We start from the raw sequence: 19,219 nt of genomic DNA, 5'->3' as shown, positions 1-19,219 counted from the left end.
CTTCTAGCTGTCAACATTTTTATTTTTCCATCAGTTTGTCCCTCCCGATTTTGTGCGGCATCTTGCTTTTGAGTGGCTGCTCACATAGCACAGGAGAGAGATATCCACATCATTTTTCCATCAGCTTTCGCTTCCATTCTGACCCCGACTCCTCGGTCCTCTCCGCCCTGTGTGTTTATTCTTTCACATTACAGATCAGTGAGCCCTCACATACAAACCTACATGTGATTTAAGCATTTCCCACCGCCCTCCTGCGTCTGTTAGATATAAAAGTGTACCCTGAGCAGAATGGGGTTAGACTCATAAACCTGAAGAAGATCTGCCCCAGATATTGGAGTCTTTTCTTTATCCCGTCTTTCAGTCGAGCGGCTGAGTTCAGTTTATATTTCTTTTCCACGGCGACGGATTTCCGGTTGAAAGTCTTGCCGCACGAGGCCTCTTGCAATGTCACCTTATTCCTTTTGTGTTGGATTTAAACTCTCTGCAGAAGATTGAAGTTTACCAGAAAACCCCCCTTCTAGCTTACGGTAATTACTCACAGACGGCACAGGCATAAGGAAACGTCCGCGCTTAACCGCGGTTGTCGGAAGCGCCACGATATCTCATTGTCGAGAACACCGAAGAGCTTCTTGACTGAGCGTACCTAAACAGTGTCTTTTTGTAATGACTGGGGTAGAAGCTGTGATAATCATTGTTTGGGTTGCCGTGGGAGCTTTTTTTGTGCAAATGTGCCACGGAGACAGCTGCACTGTCTGCCGTTCTAGTAATGACCTTTTTTCTCTCCCCCTGCCGAGGGTATTAGCATCGCGGGGTTGGGCGAGGAGCGAGATTGGGAACCGCCGTCGCCGAGCTCCGAGCGCAACGTAACTGCGAAATCGAGATCTCCGCGAAAGGATCTCGCGCCGCGGAGAATGCTACGTCCCGTGTCGCCTGGGACATTACGCGCCGCTACGCTACCTCGGTGTTAAGAGCAAAGCAACGGAGCGAAGCTCTGACGGGGGTTCTCCTCGCGGAGCGCTGTTTGTCCTGGTCGTGAGCGGCTTGTGGTGGGGGTGCCGCGTGGTTTTTTTTTTTTTCCCATCGTCCGGGACGAGAACAGAAAGCTTTTGCAGGCCCTGAACCGAGCTCAGCTCATCTGTGTGATGTAGCGGCATGGGTATTTTTGTTTGTTTGAAGACCGTGGTTGACCCAGGCCATCTCACACACAAAAGAAGGAGGGAGAAAGAGAGACAAGGTAGATTAAAAATCATGAGCAAGTTCTAAAATGGAAAACCATCTCTGGTTTTGTTTTTATTCTTTTAATTTGTTTGGTGGACACCTCAGCCCTCATATAAGAGTTTTGTTATCAGTTAATGCTCCTTCGCTCCAAATGACCAAGTTCGAGGCTAGGGAATTGTTTGAGGTTATCTGGCCAGGAGAGAATATGAATATAGCCACTGAAAAATGCTTCAGAGAGAAAACTGAAGAAACGGGGCTAACCTAAGAACCAAACCACCTTTTTGCCTTTTTTCCCACACTTAGCTAGACTTTTACTCTCCTCATCTTCAAGCTCCTTTCTTCTGCAGTGGAAATGGGGGAAATTGGGGATTTGTCGTTATTTGGGCTGTGATTACCAGGGTTATGCACTTACGGGACGGAGGTGTCGCCTCTCTGCAGGGGAACGGCTTTGTTAACGAGTTCAGGGAATTCCTTATTAATTCCTTGTTATCTTCACCTTATCGCAAACTCCCTCCTTCCTAATTCCTGTATCATTCTTCTCCCCCTCCTTCCATGCTGAAGACTAATCTTGGCGGAGAACCAGACTCTTCACAGAGCAGTTGGTCTCATTTTTGAGATTTGACTTCCCTGATCCTCTGTAGGCAGAGAACGCATTTTCCTTCAAAGACGATATCCTTGCCACAGCTGATAAAAGTGACCTGACTGCTACACGTCTCCACCGCTTTCAAAAATAAACAATGATGACAATGGCCTAATTTACCCAAAAGTAAATTTTAAAGAGGTGTTAGTATTTTTTGCCCTCGCAGTTTGGCTACAGACACCAAAATTAACTTTTCAAAATCTGTTTGTGTAGAGAAAAAGAAAAAAAAAAACTTTGTTTTGTATTTAAGATAAAGTTAAGAAGTTACCAGTTGAGCATGGTAAACCATGGTATAGATACATTATGGGTTGCAACTGGGCAGTATGCATGGTACATACCCATTTACTTTCCCCTCTCGCCCCTCCACTATTGTTCTGCATTAACACCCACTTTCCTTCGCTCTGTAACATTACCCAGCTGAATAACTAAAATTGCATTTTGTGTAAAAAAAAAAAAAACATTCATGTTGTTCAAAACATTTTCATTCAGACAGTGTCAATAGGTTGGGTTGTTTAGGGCTACAACCTTGTCCACGCACAAAAAAACAAAACAAAAAAATCATTACAAAAACGCAAAAAACAGGCCATCTCAAAAGTCAAGAACAAAACAAGTAGTCATTGCTGTCAGGAGGTGCTATAACAGCATGCAAATTATTGCATGAAAAATGCAGGAGGTGCCTGAGAGAGGGAGAGGGAGGGGGAACCAGGCCGATAACTCCTGTGGCGTCTCCCCTCCTTCTGCGTGCCCTGTGACCTGTTAATGTCGCTGTCATAGCCACAGGGAGTACACCCCACCTGCATGCTAATGGAGGCCAGGGGATCCCTATGCTGGGACCTGTTGATAGGTTACGGAAGGGGTGGAGGGGGGTCGCGACGGTGTGCATTAAAAATAAGTTATCCTGTATTATGCATTCTGATGCCATATACATGTACTGTATTTTGGTGCCACAGTGTAATGCACACGTACATTACTTTGACACGCGTTAAACATAGTTTACTATCCTATTAGAACATGTGTTAGGCTAAATTTTAATTAGGGAAGGGTCACAGGAAATGTGTTCGCTCATGAAGTGGGTCGTGGGGCAAGCAATTTCGGGGAACCCCTGCTGGTGCAATCCGCTTGGTTTCTGAAAACCAATTTGTGAAGGATCATGGAGCGCAGTCCCTGTAAAGCTCCTAGATTTTCTTCATGGCGATTTATTTCGTCATTACCGACTGCTGGCGATTTGCCAACTGTCCTGCCCCTCACTCTCATGTGAGGGCAAAAAGTTTCTTGGTTAATTCGATTTTATTTTTTCATTCTGCAAACCGAAGCAATATCGCTCCAGGCCTGGTTTTTGCCCAGTTTTCTCTCTGTTCCTCAGTAAAGCATCTTTGTTTCAGTTTCCTACAATAAGCACTATACACATAACATTGAATTGATTTGATTTTGAATGTATTGCTTCTGTTTGCAGCACAATTTGCAACTCAAGACCACGCCGTACAGGATGTTTACCTTATTAAAGCTTAATGTAGTTTAATGTGTTAATGCCTTAAATGAAATGTCATAACTTTCCTTATAAATCCTTCCCGTGAAAATGCAGTACTTTACAAAAGCTGCCAGACGTTTTTTTTTTTTTTTCCCCAGTGTCACCCAATTCTGTCAGAAGTGGACCAATTCTGTCTGATGCTTATTTAAGGCCAAAACAAGCGCAAGTCCAAAGCAACACAATTTGACTTTTGCCCACTTTTCCATTTCCTTTTTAATCCTTGAACAGATAACTACATTTGTGGCCCTGACTACATTCTCAGTTCCTTTGAGGTATTTTTGTATTTCAGCCTTCCTTTGACTGTGTCCTTATCTTTTCTTTCTCTGAGCTACATTTCCCTGAGCTTTATAACTTTATATTAAAGTGCTTTTGGAGATTTCTTAAACTACAGCATTTTTCTCAGGGAATAGAGAGATGAAAATCTATCTAAAAGATGCATGTTTGTGAACAAATACAGTACACTTCAACTAATGAAACCTTTTCAAGGCATAAATGGAAATCCTTTTGTTTCCTGATGCAATATGCTAAATCCTATCAGTTGCTCTTGGATGCATCCTGTATTTAAAAATGATTATTTGTGCATGTCTCTTTAGATTAGTTTTTGAGATAACAGCATGACTCAGACATTCCCAAAACAGTCTTTGAAGAGTATATTTATTGACTTAAAGCAGTTCTGTTCAAGTCAGAGAAATATATTCCAGGCATGCAGCATTCGGAATGACTGGTAATATATCAAAATCTAATAATTTAAAAACAATATAAAAACATCAGGGAGGGTGTCTGGCAATAATATAAAGAATGCTCTGAATGCAAGTACTGAAATGGCAGATTTGTAGAACATAACATATTTGGACTACAAGATGGTGCACAGTAGAGCGCAACACTCCATCAACACTGTGCAATTGTCAAGATAAGCTCCACATGTCACATATTCAACAACAGTTCATCATTTAACCATAACCATGCCCCATTACCAACTTGTTTTAAGTGAGAAGATACACACACAAACACATTTCCATGACTGTTGCACAAACGGGGAGATATGCCAGTTTAAGTTATAGCCACTGCTAACCATTTTAGCCTGCTTTCACACTACCACACAGACAATGAGCATTATATTTGCTGAGTGGTCAGAAGTGAGTACTCCAGTACCCCCGTTTGTTTTATTGGGCCAGTAATGTAGGGTTTTCCTCTTATGGCTAGTACAGTGTTTCATGGTGTTACTTGAATCCATTTACAAGTTGTATGAACTTTTTAGAGAAGCCCTGTCCAATGTCACACACCCCTTGGGCCAGTTAGTCTGAAAGTCAATCAGTCCTTCATTGCACCATGGCCAAGCTTTCCGCAAACTTTCATCCAAATTTGTTCATAACTTTTGGAGATATCTTGCTGAAAGACATACAGACAGACAAAAAAAATTAACAGAGAGAATGGGGCAAAAACATAACCCCTGTCAAATCTCGCCAGACATAATAATGCTCTAAGACCATTCATGCAATGTCCCCTGTGACTTAAATGTATGGAAGTGAAATAAGACCCCAAGGAAAGCAGACAGAATTTACATGCTGGGAATGTTAATCCTAACTTCCTCAGAATGTTCTGCCACAAAATATTGTTATGAGCGTGTTGTTACCCAGTCATTCCCACTCAGGCCCCCATATGCATTAAAAGTTTGGAGTACTGAAAATAAAGTGAATGTTTTTTTTTTTAAAGAAACTGGACTGCACTGAATGTCCATTTGCAGAATGAACAACAGAGAAAGCATTGGGGGCCCTTACAATGTGACTAATGACATACTTTAACTTGCTTCAGTATACAACCCCGCTATAAACCAAGTTGAGCCTCAGCAGGCCCATAGAAGATCTCATGAAAGGAGTGTCACATAAAATCATTCAGAATGAAACCCCCGTTCGGTGGATGAATATTTGAAAAGTAGCAGAACAGTGGGACACCGCTGTACTCATTAGTCATGACTGCAGTTGGGTTTTACAATGTTAGAGGGCTTAATACTCAAAAGGTTAATCAATGCACCCATGGGGAATAACTGGGTCACCCAAGTGATTTGTAACAGAATGTGACACCACAGAATTAATTCTGCTGCGTTTAATCTCTATCGACCGTATCAAACAGACCCTTTCAGCTAATAATGCATCACGCAGGCTTGTGGTGAAGCCTCTGTGTGTATAGATGGAAACGTACTTGCACTGTCTGTTTGATAAGAGATGAAAGTTCCTATTAGGGGCAGTGTTTTTCCTCACCCTTGGCTGGTGAGTTGAGTTTTTAAAGTTGCAGGTTGATAGTGCTCTCAGTTGTGATTTCTGACAAGAAAATGCATGCAGGTGCTATTATTGCATATTCGTCACACTGAATGGTTTCAGATCTTTAGACAAATTTAATATTAGATAAAGGGAACCTGGGTAAACACAAAACATATTTTTAAAGTTATTATTTACTTTATTTAATAATAAAAAAAAATTAAACACCAATATCACCCACATGAAAAAGTAATTTCCCCCTTGAACTTAATAACTGGTTGCAGGTCCAGCCACAACATCTCTACTGGGTTCAATTCAGGACTTTGGCAAGACCACTCCAAAACTTTAATATTGTTCCTTTTGAGCCATTGAGATGCGGACTTGCTTTTGTGTTTTGGGTCATTATCTTGCTGCATAACCCAATTATGCTTCAGCTCATGGACACATTCTCCGAATGTATTTCCTGGTACAGAGCAGACTGAATGGTTCCTTCAATAATGTAAAGTGCAGGTCCCAAGGCAGCAAAGCATCCCCACACCATCACACTACCACCACTGTGTTTGACATGTTTGACACCGTGTTTTGTGCTTACTCAGTTTCCATTTGTCTAATATTACATTTTGTGTACAAATCTGAAACCATTCAGTGTGACAAATATGCAGTAGTAAGGAAATCAGGAAGGGGGCAAATACTTTTTCACAACACTGTAGTTTTCCTCCCAGCCGACACCTAAAGACGATCTGACTCTCTCTACCTTCCTTCTCTGGCATCTCGTGGCAATGAGGTGTGTTGAAAGAACATTCCTCACAACATAGTCAAGGTTTTTTTTCTGCTACTTTGCTTGTCGATTCAACAGTGACGATTTTCTTTAGGATATGCTGGTCAGAATCCTATCACACGCTATTATGTTCACCTCAAGAATGTCGTGTGCGACTCCCCTCCAGGAGTGAGTGAGAGAAAGAGAGAGAGAGAGAGACAGAGAGATATTTTACCACCAAATATAGTGCCACTGTTCCTTCAGAGCTGGCATCAGTATCGGCGCAAATGTGATTCAGATGTCGAGGGGCCCAGTTTGTCCCAAATAAAGACTACGGGTTACTTTGCCGTTACTGTGCTGCAGTTGTAACATCCTGGATTAATTGCTCATTCTTGCAGATTGCCTGCAGAGCATTTAGATCGGTGTGAAACTTGCCCAACAGATGTGTGAGTTCTAAACACGAAGTACTTTATTTTTTGTATTCTCACACCTTAATTTGAATAACACAGTTCAACCATGTTAGCGAAAGCAAGTGCTGCTGCAACTTTATTTTTTTAAGCCTCACTGGGAAAGATTTAAGCTCATTACTTGAACACAGACAACGAGAAAATGAAGAGAAATTGTTGTAATTCAGCCTCATCAATAATTCCCTGGTAAACATCACATAAACAACAGAACTGTTGGCGTCTGGCTTCTAAGCAGACTAATGTAAAGAGAATAAATGAGACTGAACACCAAGAGCCATTGGTCTCTTTTTATGATATAAAGACAAAGCTCTGTTGGGCAGACACCTAGTCAGTGTGGGTTGACGGAACGTATGCTGGGGATTCATTTACTGTTTGACCTCAACTATTCTCACTACGAAATTGAAGTATTCATTTATTTTTTCAAAAACCCCATTTTGAGAGTTTATCTGTCTCATGACTTGCCAAATTGTGCTTGTGAGGCTAAACAAATCAAACACCAGCAATTATGTTATAAGAGTTAAGAACATAGTTATATTATTGGCAGATGCTCATATCCAGAGTGATGCACTGTAGTGGAGAACACGTGTTACCCCACAAAAATCTGATATAGCCAAGAAGGTACAGAGGCCAATTTATAATAGATAAGTGCAATGCTAACCTAACGAACAACACTTTGTATTGGATTGAATCCAGAAGTATTTCCTTCCAGTACAGGGGTTATAAACTAAAATACTGTCAACATGTTGAATCCATGGTCATTGCACCTAACGATGAGGATCCCTTCTCCCAGAATGCCTATCTACCGCAAATGTATGGAGGGCTGCCTTAAGCCACAGACCTTGCCACCGAGCAGCCCTGTGAAATGTACGATCCAATCAAACACGTGCGATAACGGTCTAGGGTTAGCAGTGCTCTTTCCGTGCCGTGCAGGAACCACAGAAACACCAACAGCACCGTGCGTGGTAAATGGACTGGTAAATGGACTGCATTTATATAGCGCTTTTATCCAAAGCGCTTTACAATTGATGCCTCTCATTCGCCAGAGCAGTTAGGGGTTAGGGGTTAGGTGTCTTGCTCAAGAACACTTCGACACGCCCAGGGCGGGGTTTGAACCGGCAACCCTCCGACTGCCAGACAATCGGTCTTACCTCCTGAGCTATGTCACCCCATACACCTCGTGTACACCTCGGGGGGGAAGGGGCAGAAGGGATGAGCTCGTTATAACTCAGAGGGGCATCGGAGCCCTGATGAATTAGGCAGGGTCCAATCTTCTGAGCGGGGCTACCAAGGGGGTTCATCCATACAGGCGGCACTACTCCTCGTCTGCGCAAGAAGTGGCAGGGTTTTTGAATCGACGTCTTTTGAACCTCGAGAGATTTGTACGTCCCTTTCGTTTTTGCTCCAGCGCGGCCGTAGCGAGCTGCTTGTATTCGAGCGGGTGGGTGGGTGGGTGGGGGGTTGTCCCTGGTCCCTGTGTCCCAGTTTGCCGATTACGGAATGAGACTGCTCCATAATTCAGGCGTTTTGTGCCGAGGTGGCTTTTATCCCGATAGCACAGCGAGCGGCGGTGACCGAGGGAGGTCGGCTCGGTCTCTGCATAGAGAGGCGCTACGGTGGCAAAATGCGAGTGACCCCTGCTGGACACTTAGGGGAGGTGTGTCCCTCGCCACCTTCACTGAAGCCTGCTGACTTGTAACACTGCTGACCTCCGGGAGAACATAAATCATCTTTAACAAACAAAATAAAATAGCTCTGTACTGAACTGTAGAGGATTTCAAGGGTCAAAGGCTGCTGTGATATTTAACTCAGATATCTGGCTCATGGTGTTATTACATGCTACAGTGGTGGTATATGGTAGTAATAAAAGGTTTATAAAGCACAATTTTTTAATTGAAAGAGCATTCACAGAAAACACCTTTGTAAGTCCTTGTCCCCTACATTAAATAAAAATTACACCAAGTCTGTGAAATCCAATATACTGAGTGAATACCAAGAACTGTATGTCTAATTCCAGCTTATACTCTTTCTTGTCGTTAATGTGATCACAGTGATGGACTGGCACCCTCCTACCTGCAATCTATCATCAAGCCTTACACTACTGCCAGACTGCCCTGCTCTGCATCTGCTGCTCACCACACTGTCCCTGCCCTTAAAGACCCCTCCTCCCAGTCACAACTTGTCTCTGTTCATGGCTTTTCCATCCCCACTTATGCTACATAGAAACTATCCTCAAATCCATTTGCTACTTGAAGCACTACATTCCCCGTCTCCATCTTGCACCTGCTATGGTGCTTGGCTTCATGTTGCAGGGTTACGTAGGAACTGCTTCTAAGTAATTTATGTATTAATGGCTGTTACTGGTTTTACCCTAATGACTCGGCATCAGCTCTTTGTTGCTTTGCTTGTGCCCTTATGCAAGTTGATCTGGATAAGAGTGTCTGCTAAATGCCTAAATTGAATGTAAAGTAATGTTATATTGATGGTGGGGCAGGGCAATTAGGCTTGTGATCAGTCCAGTGGTGATGTTGGCCCCATAGCTGTCAGACAGGGCCAAAGGTCTATTATGTTACATTGTCTTGTTATTGATTGGTTGTTGTCCTTCCCTCAATGGTAAAGAGGTGCAGCTGTTACTGGATACCCAGCACCACAGTTGGTGTGAATTAGTTTGTCACAAAGTTCACATATTGATCCTGATGAATCGATACGGTGTCAGTTTGACTCCTGTCCATCGGATAACGCATCTTCAAGTGCCCTCTGACCTCTGTGCGATGTGTCTCTGTGTGTGTGTAACTGTTTTGTGTAACAGTGTGCTCAAATGCAGTCTGTACCAGTTTGATATGAAATTAAACCAATAAAAGTAGTAGTAACGTGTTTTAGTGTAATGTTTAGTGGTTGTAGCTGTGGAGTGAGGATTTTTCATTGTTTTGTCATTTTGACAGTTTCAGGCAGAGAGAGCTCTGTTAGACACCACAAGACTTTAGACTTATACTTCACACTTTACTGTCCTCAGAGATGAAAGCTTGGTGACACTCAGCAAAGTTTTTTGGAGATTCTGTTGAACTCCTGAAGGGAATGTCAGGTGACACTACAGTAGAAGACTACGGCTGATACTAAGTCCTAACATGCAGTCAGCGGTTGTACATGCTTGAGCTTTGCACCAATAGCACGTCTCCTATTTTACACCTCGTCTTCGAAATTCCCCTCCCTTGTCTGAAACCTCCCGTTGTTTCTTTTGACAGGTCTTCCAGGGAAACTTCGACAATGACACGCACAGAAAGAACGTGATAGACCCGCCCATCTACGCCCGGTTCGTACGGATCCTCCCGTGGTCGTGGTACGGGCGCATCACCTTGCGGGTGGAGCTGCTCGGATGCACGGAGGAAGAATGAATGAACGCCCCCCCCCCCCCCCCCCCCCCCCCGACATCCCCCCACCCAAACCCCCACTTTCCCAATGGCGTACTGGAACATCGAGTGTCAATCCAGTATTTCAATACAAACTGTGTGAAACCTGTAAAAAGAATCGATTTCCAATGGGTTTTTCAAAGAATAACATGTTTAGTCCCGGTAGGCAGGCGTTTCTTTTGTACAATGATTTAAACCCGCCCTTCGAATATCTGTCCTTCCCGCTCCCCCTTCCTTTTTTTGTCCCTTCTCTTTTTATTCTTGAAATTCTTATTCTGATTTTTTGTATCCGTATGGAATGCTTTTGTGTAACATATGAGGGGAAAAATAGTCGCACTGTGGTTCAAACATTTCGCCAAGAAGGCTACAGCGTCACTTTTTAATTAGGCCACACGACCGGTCAGCCAGGCTTCCTTGGGTATGTGTGTATACATATATACCTGACAGTAGCTCAAAGCTGATTGGCAACAAAATATTCAGAATATTAATAAAAGATAAAATAAAACGCTAATATTATTCTATATATTTGTACTTTTTACTAAAATACTTCACCAAACTTGATTATAATTATATTTGTCATTAATATTATAATGCTGGGGAAAAAAAGAGATAAATTAATAGTCTGTTGTATAATGTATAATACATTTAAGATATTTGCATGGCATTCAAATTATGGTAGTAAATGTATACTATAATGAATTCATACCTAATATCAGTAAAGTGATTTATTTAGGGATACATTTTTACATGTATTTTCTAAAAGATTCTGACTCACACTACAAGGGTTTAGACTTTAATGCACTTACTAGAAGCAGAGGAAAGCTTTAAAAAAGTGACACTGCAGTATTAACACTGAGGTATACGGGCTGATTAAAAGTAAGGTGTCCTAATTTCACTTTGTATTTTTTGTCTTTAATTTATTTGAAAGTAAACATATGTGTTAGCTGGGGTTTGTGGTTGGCTACATTATTCCCTCAAATATGTCCCCTGGTAAGTTTATTTTACTTTTTTTTTAAGGTATTTTCATGTTTCCTTTCGAGCAAAATTTTGTTGGGGCCTACTTTCAAGATATCGTTTTATCGCTAAATCAATTTTTACTGCTCAGGATAGAGTCCACCCTTTGTATTGTTTTCTGTTTTTAGTACATGAGTCTGCTATATGCCTAAGAGTAAATTCATTATTTAATATATTTAAGAACTGATTTTTATTTTATATATATATTTGCTGGTACTTGCTGGTGCGAAATGGTTTTGAAGGAAAGCAGTGGTAATGCTAACACTGAAATGTAATTCAAACATAATTAAATTGTTTTATTTTATTTTATTTTTTTGCATCCATTTCCAAATATCCAAGCATTATTCCGACGGCGTCACATTAGCATTAACAGCAGCTTTTTAAAAGAAATATAAATGTTTTTCAAAAATGACAAACATACAAAAAAGTATATGTATATCTGTATTTGGGTAAAATGTAAGATAAACACTAACAGTTGTTGTTATGTCACTGTATACCAGTGTTACATTTGCAAGTGTATCATGAAAAATACCATGGTGAAAAAGAGTGCAACCGAAATGAACGAAATGGGTACAAGTAAATGACCGATGTTGGGGATATCTTACTAGACAGTACAGCGCCTCATGATACCCATGTTCGTCTACAGTTACCCATTTAAATGTGCTTGTGTCCGTACATCACTTTGCTACATATCTGCTAAAAAGTCTACCTTAAGTGGTGTCTGAGCTCTAACTTCGTTCTAAATACAGGTCAGATGTGCTTTTTAACAGCACTCCAGCATCTCTACCCTGCTCAAGAGAATTGTTCTAGCCATGACAAGTGAAGTGTTTCTTGATGTAAACCAATGTGTGACTGTTATGTGGAAACATGGACTCTGCATAGCCATCGTACAGCATTGTTAAAAACAGAAAAATCACGTCTAATGAAGTCTACGGGAGACTAGTGGAGGTTTTTTCCAAGTGAAATATGGTAAATGCATAATATTAATATTTCATTTTGATGTAATCTCCTTTGATTGAGCTGTTTGCATAATTTCTCATCCATCGCTCCTCTTGTCAGTGTGGCCCTTGTGTCAGTCGCTAAGACAGCTGTGTGCGTAGCGTTGCTGGGTGCGGTTTCTCGGGCCCTTCGGAAACGGCTCCCGCCATTGCGCAGACAGAAGATTTCACCGAAATTTGACAGGCGCCTTCTGCGTCAGGGGTGTCAAACTCCAGTCCTGAAGGGCCGTAGTGTCTGCAGGCATTGCCATTTCCTTTCAATCAGCAGCCAGTTAAGGCCTGGAAAACAAGGTGTGTGGATTCCATAGCCAATTGATGACTTGCATTAATCCCTTGTGTTGAAACAGACCCAAAACCAGGAGATACTGCAGCCCCCCCCCCAGGACTGGAGTTTCACACCTCTGTTCTCCGTGTTGGTACGGCCATCAGCCTGCCCTGTTAAAGCCCTTTGCAATGCGGACGATTAGCGGCTGTCTCCGGTCTGGTGCGCGGTAAAGCTGTGCACTGGCCACGGCTCCCTCCATCTTGTGTACTCTCTCTCTCTCTCTGATGTCATCACTTCAAAGTCAAATATCGAGTGCTATCTAGCAAAATATACCACTTAGCTAAATACTGACTTCTCACAGCCTGCGTATGAGGGAATGAGGTGGGCAGGTGTTTCTGTGTACAGATGAACAGTGGTTGCTTCAGCGAAAGCTCTTTGGTTTGACAAATAAAAAACTGTCTGTGAATCTTTGTCCCCTGACTTTGATTTTGAGTGCACTTAGCATATCTGCAAGCATACAACTGAACAGGGTTTGCCAAAGTGGTACGATATCCTACAACACAACCTTTTTTTATGCTTTGTAAAATATTGCTTTGCTTTGGTAACATGACAAGCTTCAACCAACCAGCCTACCATGTGACATTAGCAGATATTGGAAGTAAACTGACACATTTCCCAGCAGTGCCTTAAGTTCTTCTCTGTTGCTTATTCAGCCAGCAATTAAGCACAGAGGTATTTATTTCAAACCATTACTCCTCATCTAAAAAAAATCTCTCAAAGTAAATTATAAGGAAGAAGCTTTTGTTGTTGCCATGGCTTTTAGAAAGTAATGCTTGGCAGCTTTGACTTCTTCAGTGGGCCTCTTCTGATCTTATTAACTCAATTCTGTCTGCTGTGGCAGAGATCAAAACATAAAACAGGCCAAACACACTGAGCTGAGATGTCCGGTAATGATTCAATTACCAGAAATGCAGGAGCAACAAACTAATGACCTCGTAATTCTGTTGAATGAAATTACCGGGAAATTAAGTCGTATTAGAAAACAATCTGTTCGGGTTCGCCCACTCCATCGTCAAACGCTTTGATCCGAGAAAAAAAAAAAAAAAAAAAAAGTGGACTTCAAAGGACTTCAAACAGTGGGCAGCTGTCCATTTTCACCCTGTAGTGCTTCTTTAAATTCGCAGCCTAGAATTTGCCAGAAGCTTACGGTAGTATTTGAACTGGAAATGAATCAATGGAAATAGCCCTTTTAATGAAAAAGGCAGTCTCCTGGAAATATCCAATGTTTCCCTTTAACTAGGAGGCTTGTAAAAATCCTTTTTACGACAGGATGAGGAGCAGGCTTGACAGGGTTTGCATATACCTGTGAGAAAATCACTAGTTTTAGGACTCAAACTGGCCAAAAATTATCTCCGTCAACTCTGTCAGAAAAAAGAACCTGTCGGTCCTTGATTACATATATTCCACCTGCCGCTGACTAATAATTGCAAAAACGTACCCTGTCCAACCAGAGCTTCCAAATAACCAATTAAGTCTTGAAATGAGTACCAGGAACCTGTGCTCATCCAATGGGCACAGCCCCATATATATATATATATTTTATCATCTTATACTGACTACATTTTTATTATACAAGAACAAGTCATAGGGAAAGAGGGAACATTTGGCCAGGGCTCTGTTTCATGCTGGTTGAACCTCTTTGTGAGGAAATAATGCCTGTTGGCAGAAGTGTAAACACCGTATGTAACACAAGTTATGTAAGCCTGCATGTGGTCGAACCTTTCACAACTGGTTGGCTTCACTCTGGATATTAAACTTTTTTTTTTCCATCTTTATAAACCCCCCGTTTTTAAAAGAAAGCACATTGTGATAGAGTATTCAAAAAGCACACAAGCTGTGTGGAGCCTGGACAAAGCCAATGCAAGCACTTGGTGCTGCTGCCAATCGGGTCCCAAAGGATCGAACAATGGGGACATGGTATGCATGCGACATGCTGGCACACTGTTCTTTGATTTAAAAGAAAATGAACGTGAATTTATACATCACTGATCATGTTCTTTTCAGCATTTATTTATCACCAATCCTCCTTTTCATTACTTATGTACATATTTTTGCAAGCAACTGCATCGTCTCATCGAACACAGGCATGTCTAGTTTGCATTCGTTATTTTTTCCATCTATCATTTGGCCATGATACCATGTATCCACACAAAGACAGCTATGCTAGACAAATAAACAACAGCAGCTTGATCAATTTGAGTAAAAAGCCATGTCTAGACGCAAGGCCAATTACTCCCCGCCCTCATTAGAATCAAAGCATTAATAAAAAACACGTAAAAAGCCTTTAAACAAGTTTTTTTATAATCATTCTGGAATACGAACAGACACTGATAGCACCACAATGACCGCTCTACATGTCAACACTCCATACACAGTAGTGTCAAAATGACTGTTTTTTTTTTTTGTTTTTTTACCCCTTTGATTCTATTACCCCCCCCTGGCCCCTGTACGTATCAGGCATGTGACAGCAGGCAGTGCACCGGAGCGTAGCCTGTCTTGACAGACCTCGTCCTTGCAGTCTTGGGACCGGGGGAAGATGGCGCCGGCCCGAGTCGGATCGAGCGGCCCATTTAAATTCAGACTGTAATCCCTCCCGACAGGACCCACCAATCCCCACGCGGTGGTATTCCCGTCGTCCCAGTTCCTCGGGTGCCCCCGCTGGAAGCATCCGCTGTGTCCGAGGCCGCGAAGGATGCGGTAGCCGTGGTTACCGGCATCTTAACAGTGCCGCACCCCGCCCCGGATCCATTGCGAACGGTTCGCGCTGCAGGCGTGGGGGTTGCAGGCCAATTATATTTCTCTACATTTCCACAGGAGGGTCAGCTCCCAGACTGCCTATAACCCCAGATGAGAAAGGGCTTCAGCCCCGCTGATATACACAGGGGGAATGCAGAAATTGAGTGGAGATTGAAAGGTATCCCAAGAGGCAGCAAAGAGTATTCACATGCATTTTATTTACCCAGACTCTCTTCTTATGCCAGTTCACGTGAGTATGAACCTTGAATAAACATTCACGGATGGCAGGCAGGCATTACCTTGCTTTCTTATGGATCCATCAAATGCTACTTACAGGAGCAGTCTCTTTTTTACAAAACCCAGACTAGCCTACTGTGAGGTTCAGGAACCACGGTGAAAATGCATTTCCCAACAAGAAAATCATTAGAATTTTTGCCTCAGCAAGCTACACGACTATGCCAGTCTATAGCTATCGAAGCAAGGCTGCTATTCCTCATCATGCACAGCACCGTATGTGTTGAAAATCCTGACTCTGCTGTCTTCTGTAATGTGAATTCATACTATAATACGTTTGCCTATGTCTCATGTCTCCTGTTCTATTTAGACAACCTTTGTCTATGTTCACAAAACAGCCTTTGGGCATCCATCAAAGCCAAAATCGTTTTTTACTGGACTGTTGAAAACTGCTGAAAATCGATCGCTACCGTAGTTTTTCCTGAGAACTTGTACTTGAAATTAATTTCAAGCTTTGTGAGAAAGATAAGTCAGCGATCGGGGTCTCATTAAGTGAATAAGCAGGGCATAACTGCCGTCAGCCTGGCCGAACGCTTTCCTTCGGTTTTATTTTCTGCAAAAAAAAGATGCCTTTTAAAAGCCTCCCGAATCTATCAAGATGGTCTCTGTGCAAAGCAAAGCCAGGGGAATGGCATTGAGATAGGATGCGTCATTACTGCGCAATGCTCGGCTGTCTTGTTTGCCGCTGAAGTGGTGAGTGGCATTTGCAGGTGCAGGGGGTCGATCTCCTTCCATGCTGGATTTCTCATTCAACAATGGTACTCGTCGCTAAGACGCAGATTACGTAAGGGACAATGTGCGTCGGGGAGTCTGTTGTCTCAAGATGAGCTCAGACGGGGTGACGCGACCCCTTTCGCGAAACATCCATCGGTCTTAATCACTCCGAAGGGGCTTATTTTGAAACAATGAGCTCGCTGAACATTACCCCGCCTAATTCCACAGCTACTTGCCACAGAAATTAATTACAGTTTAAACTGATCTCGTTACGCACAAATTGAACATCTTCAGCTTCCACAAAAATTGTGAAACAATGGCTATTAATGTGCTAGAAATTTTCAATTCTATGCATGTATTTACACAGGACATTTCATTTTTTTGTGAAGTGATAACTGTTACAGGGAGGCATTTTTGGATAGCCAGACTTGGACTGTCAGCTGTCCCCGTAGCATGATCAGCTTTTTACATTTTCCGTTCCCTTTTTCCAATATTTATCCCCACATCGCCTAATTTACCGGAAAATTAGATACTGACACGAGAGAGAAGCTTGTATTCTGACCAGACTACTAGGTCACATAAAGTGCAGAGGGATATAATCTGATGTGAAACTGCGGTCATTTCACAGTGGTCATAGCGACCACTCATTGACCAATCAGAATCAAGTATCCAACAAAGCCATAATATAAATGTGTACAACATTCTTCACATCAACTGCAGGGCAGCAGGCGCTATGCTCAGTGTCATACCGGCGTTACAAATCAAAACTGCTTGTATGTAATCTAATGAACGGCAGTCAGGCAGATCACTCCTTTATTAGATGCCACAATCAGATGCAATTTCAATAACAGATAGGAAGAATGTTTTTCATGCAGGGCTATAATGATGTTGCATGCTTAGCAAGCAGCACACAGGCATGGTGGGATTTTATCGATCTTCTAGATTAAATCTGTGTCATGGAGCAGTGTGAGTACAGGGGAAGTTAACTGAGCATACCTTTTGATTAAAGTTAAGCAACAATTTAAATGCAAATCTGAAATGATTATTTTTGCAAAAGTTTTTTTAATTATTATTTTATTTCACCAGACCATTCAAATTGGATTTCTATAATAAAAATAACTTAAAACATTTTGCGACAACGGACAAAAGAAATACCGTTTTCTTAGCCCACAGCTAATTTCAGTTGTGAGCGTTCATTTATTAAGAACACAGAGTGTTCACTGTGGAGTGACAACAGCTGGGAGGCAGCAATGATCTGAGAAAGCATTTCTGTTACATTAAATGAACAGCGATCAATACCCCGACTGCGTTTGTCTTACATCGGCATTTCATTTTACCGGACAATAGCAGCATGACTAAATTGAAAACATTACAGTTGCTGGAAGAAATAAAAATGAAAATATAATCAAACTTTAAAACAGCAACAACAAACAAACAAAATAAAAAACAGGGTTGCAACAATGTTGCAAAAAAAGGTTAAGGCAGGACAAGTAAGTTACGAAAAAAAAAACAGTGAAAAGAAACGTTTCGGGAAGAGAAAATCTGCAAGACCGTGCGCGAGTTTGTGGAGGAGGGAGGGGGCGGTCCCTACTCAGTCAATATGTTTTCGTTCTCAGGAGCAACTTAATTATGCAATCTGTTTCAAGGCGCAATTTCCCGAGGCGACTGAATGAATCTTAACGAAGCACCTGCGAAATCAGCTGCAAAAAAAAAAAAAAAAAAAAAAATGGTCAGGCGGTTGAGCTAGCGCGGTTGAAGACAATGAGATCCGTAATCGGGTCTGGGGGACGGAGGAAGGGAGATAAGGAGGCCTAAGAAGATTGCGGGGCTCTCGCAGTCTATTACGGAGCCATCTGTTCGCCCTCCTGACAACCGAGGAAACGCATCTGACAACACGCTCAGAGCCGCCATACCGAACGCGTCGACATGCACCGCACAGCTGCCCCTCGCCGCCGTTCCATTATCCCCTCATTAACATTCGGGGATGTCTATGATTCCTGTTTTTATTCGCGGGTGCGCCGCCAAGTCCAGCAGCGGAGCTCGGGCGGAGCGCGGTGATCCGCCGTTTAAACGGGCCCGCGGATTCGCGGCGCGCGTCGGCCCCTCCCACCCAAATCCTTCCCCCCTTTCCTTTCTCTTGTTTTAGATTCAGTAAATTGGGAGGAAGAAGTAAGCGATCGGTTATGCGCTCCATCAGTAACAGAGGCCAGGGTACCGAGCAGCAGTCACACGGGTCAGGCTCACAGCTCGCTCCTGGGCTGCTGTGGGGAACAGTCGTCGGTCCATTGGCGGTTTTGCACAGTGGGTCTACGGCGGTCCAGTCGCGGAAAGTCGAGGTGATGCAGCGCGGATGAGAGTCAGCTTGGTAAAAGGATGCTATATCATCAGAGTGGCACTGTCGCTACCACATTTGTCAATTTGTAAGACACTGGTGGGCCGGTAGCTGGTACTGATGGCAGTCCAATAGGTTATTGCTTGGTGGAGATGCAAAAAAGTAATACATTTATTTATTTCTGGGGGTTTTTTTTTGGCAGCACTCAAGGCGAAAATACTGAAGAATATCTACAAAACTGCAGACAAAATTCAGCGAGGGGGGTATCACCAATCCACTCACCAGGCACCAGAGGAAGTATTCTTTGGTTTGGCGTACTTCTGGCTTATAAAGATACCAGCATGTGTCCAATAATTACAATATAATCTTATCAGTAATACATATCAAACATGGAAGGGCTCAATCATGGTGTAAACAAGTGGTGGGGAAATTTATTCCAGTAAAAGTCTATTCACCAGCAGATTATTATATGGTTAGGAATAAATGAAATCAGAAAATCTGCACTCTTTTTTTGCTCAAAAAGATTTTCAAAGAAAT

At 42.4% G+C, this 19,219-nt stretch overlaps 1 protein-coding gene across 2 annotated transcripts in view; it reads left to right on the top strand.

Annotated features, from left to right (window-relative positions):
• Nucleotides 1-13,012, top strand: part of LOC118206781 (EGF-like repeat and discoidin I-like domain-containing protein 3) — a 149,536-nt gene extending 136,524 nt beyond the window's left edge. For both annotated transcript variants that reach the window (XM_035379847.1, XM_035379849.1), the window contains one exon: nucleotides 10,105-13,012. In XM_035379847.1, the coding sequence (XP_035235738.1) occupies nucleotides 10,105-10,254 (150 nt within the window). In that variant the 3' untranslated portion in view covers nucleotides 10,255-13,012. The remainder of the gene's footprint in view (nucleotides 1-10,104) is intronic.
• The last annotated feature ends 6,207 nt before the right edge of the window (nucleotides 13,013-19,219 follow it).

This window comes from Anguilla anguilla, chromosome 10 (genome assembly GCF_013347855.1).
Source record: "Anguilla anguilla isolate fAngAng1 chromosome 10, fAngAng1.pri, whole genome shotgun sequence".
Taxonomy (NCBI): domain Eukaryota; kingdom Metazoa; phylum Chordata; class Actinopteri; order Anguilliformes; family Anguillidae; genus Anguilla; species Anguilla anguilla.
Note: the sequence above shows the minus strand (reverse complement) of the source record. Positions and strands in the feature narration are given on the sequence as shown.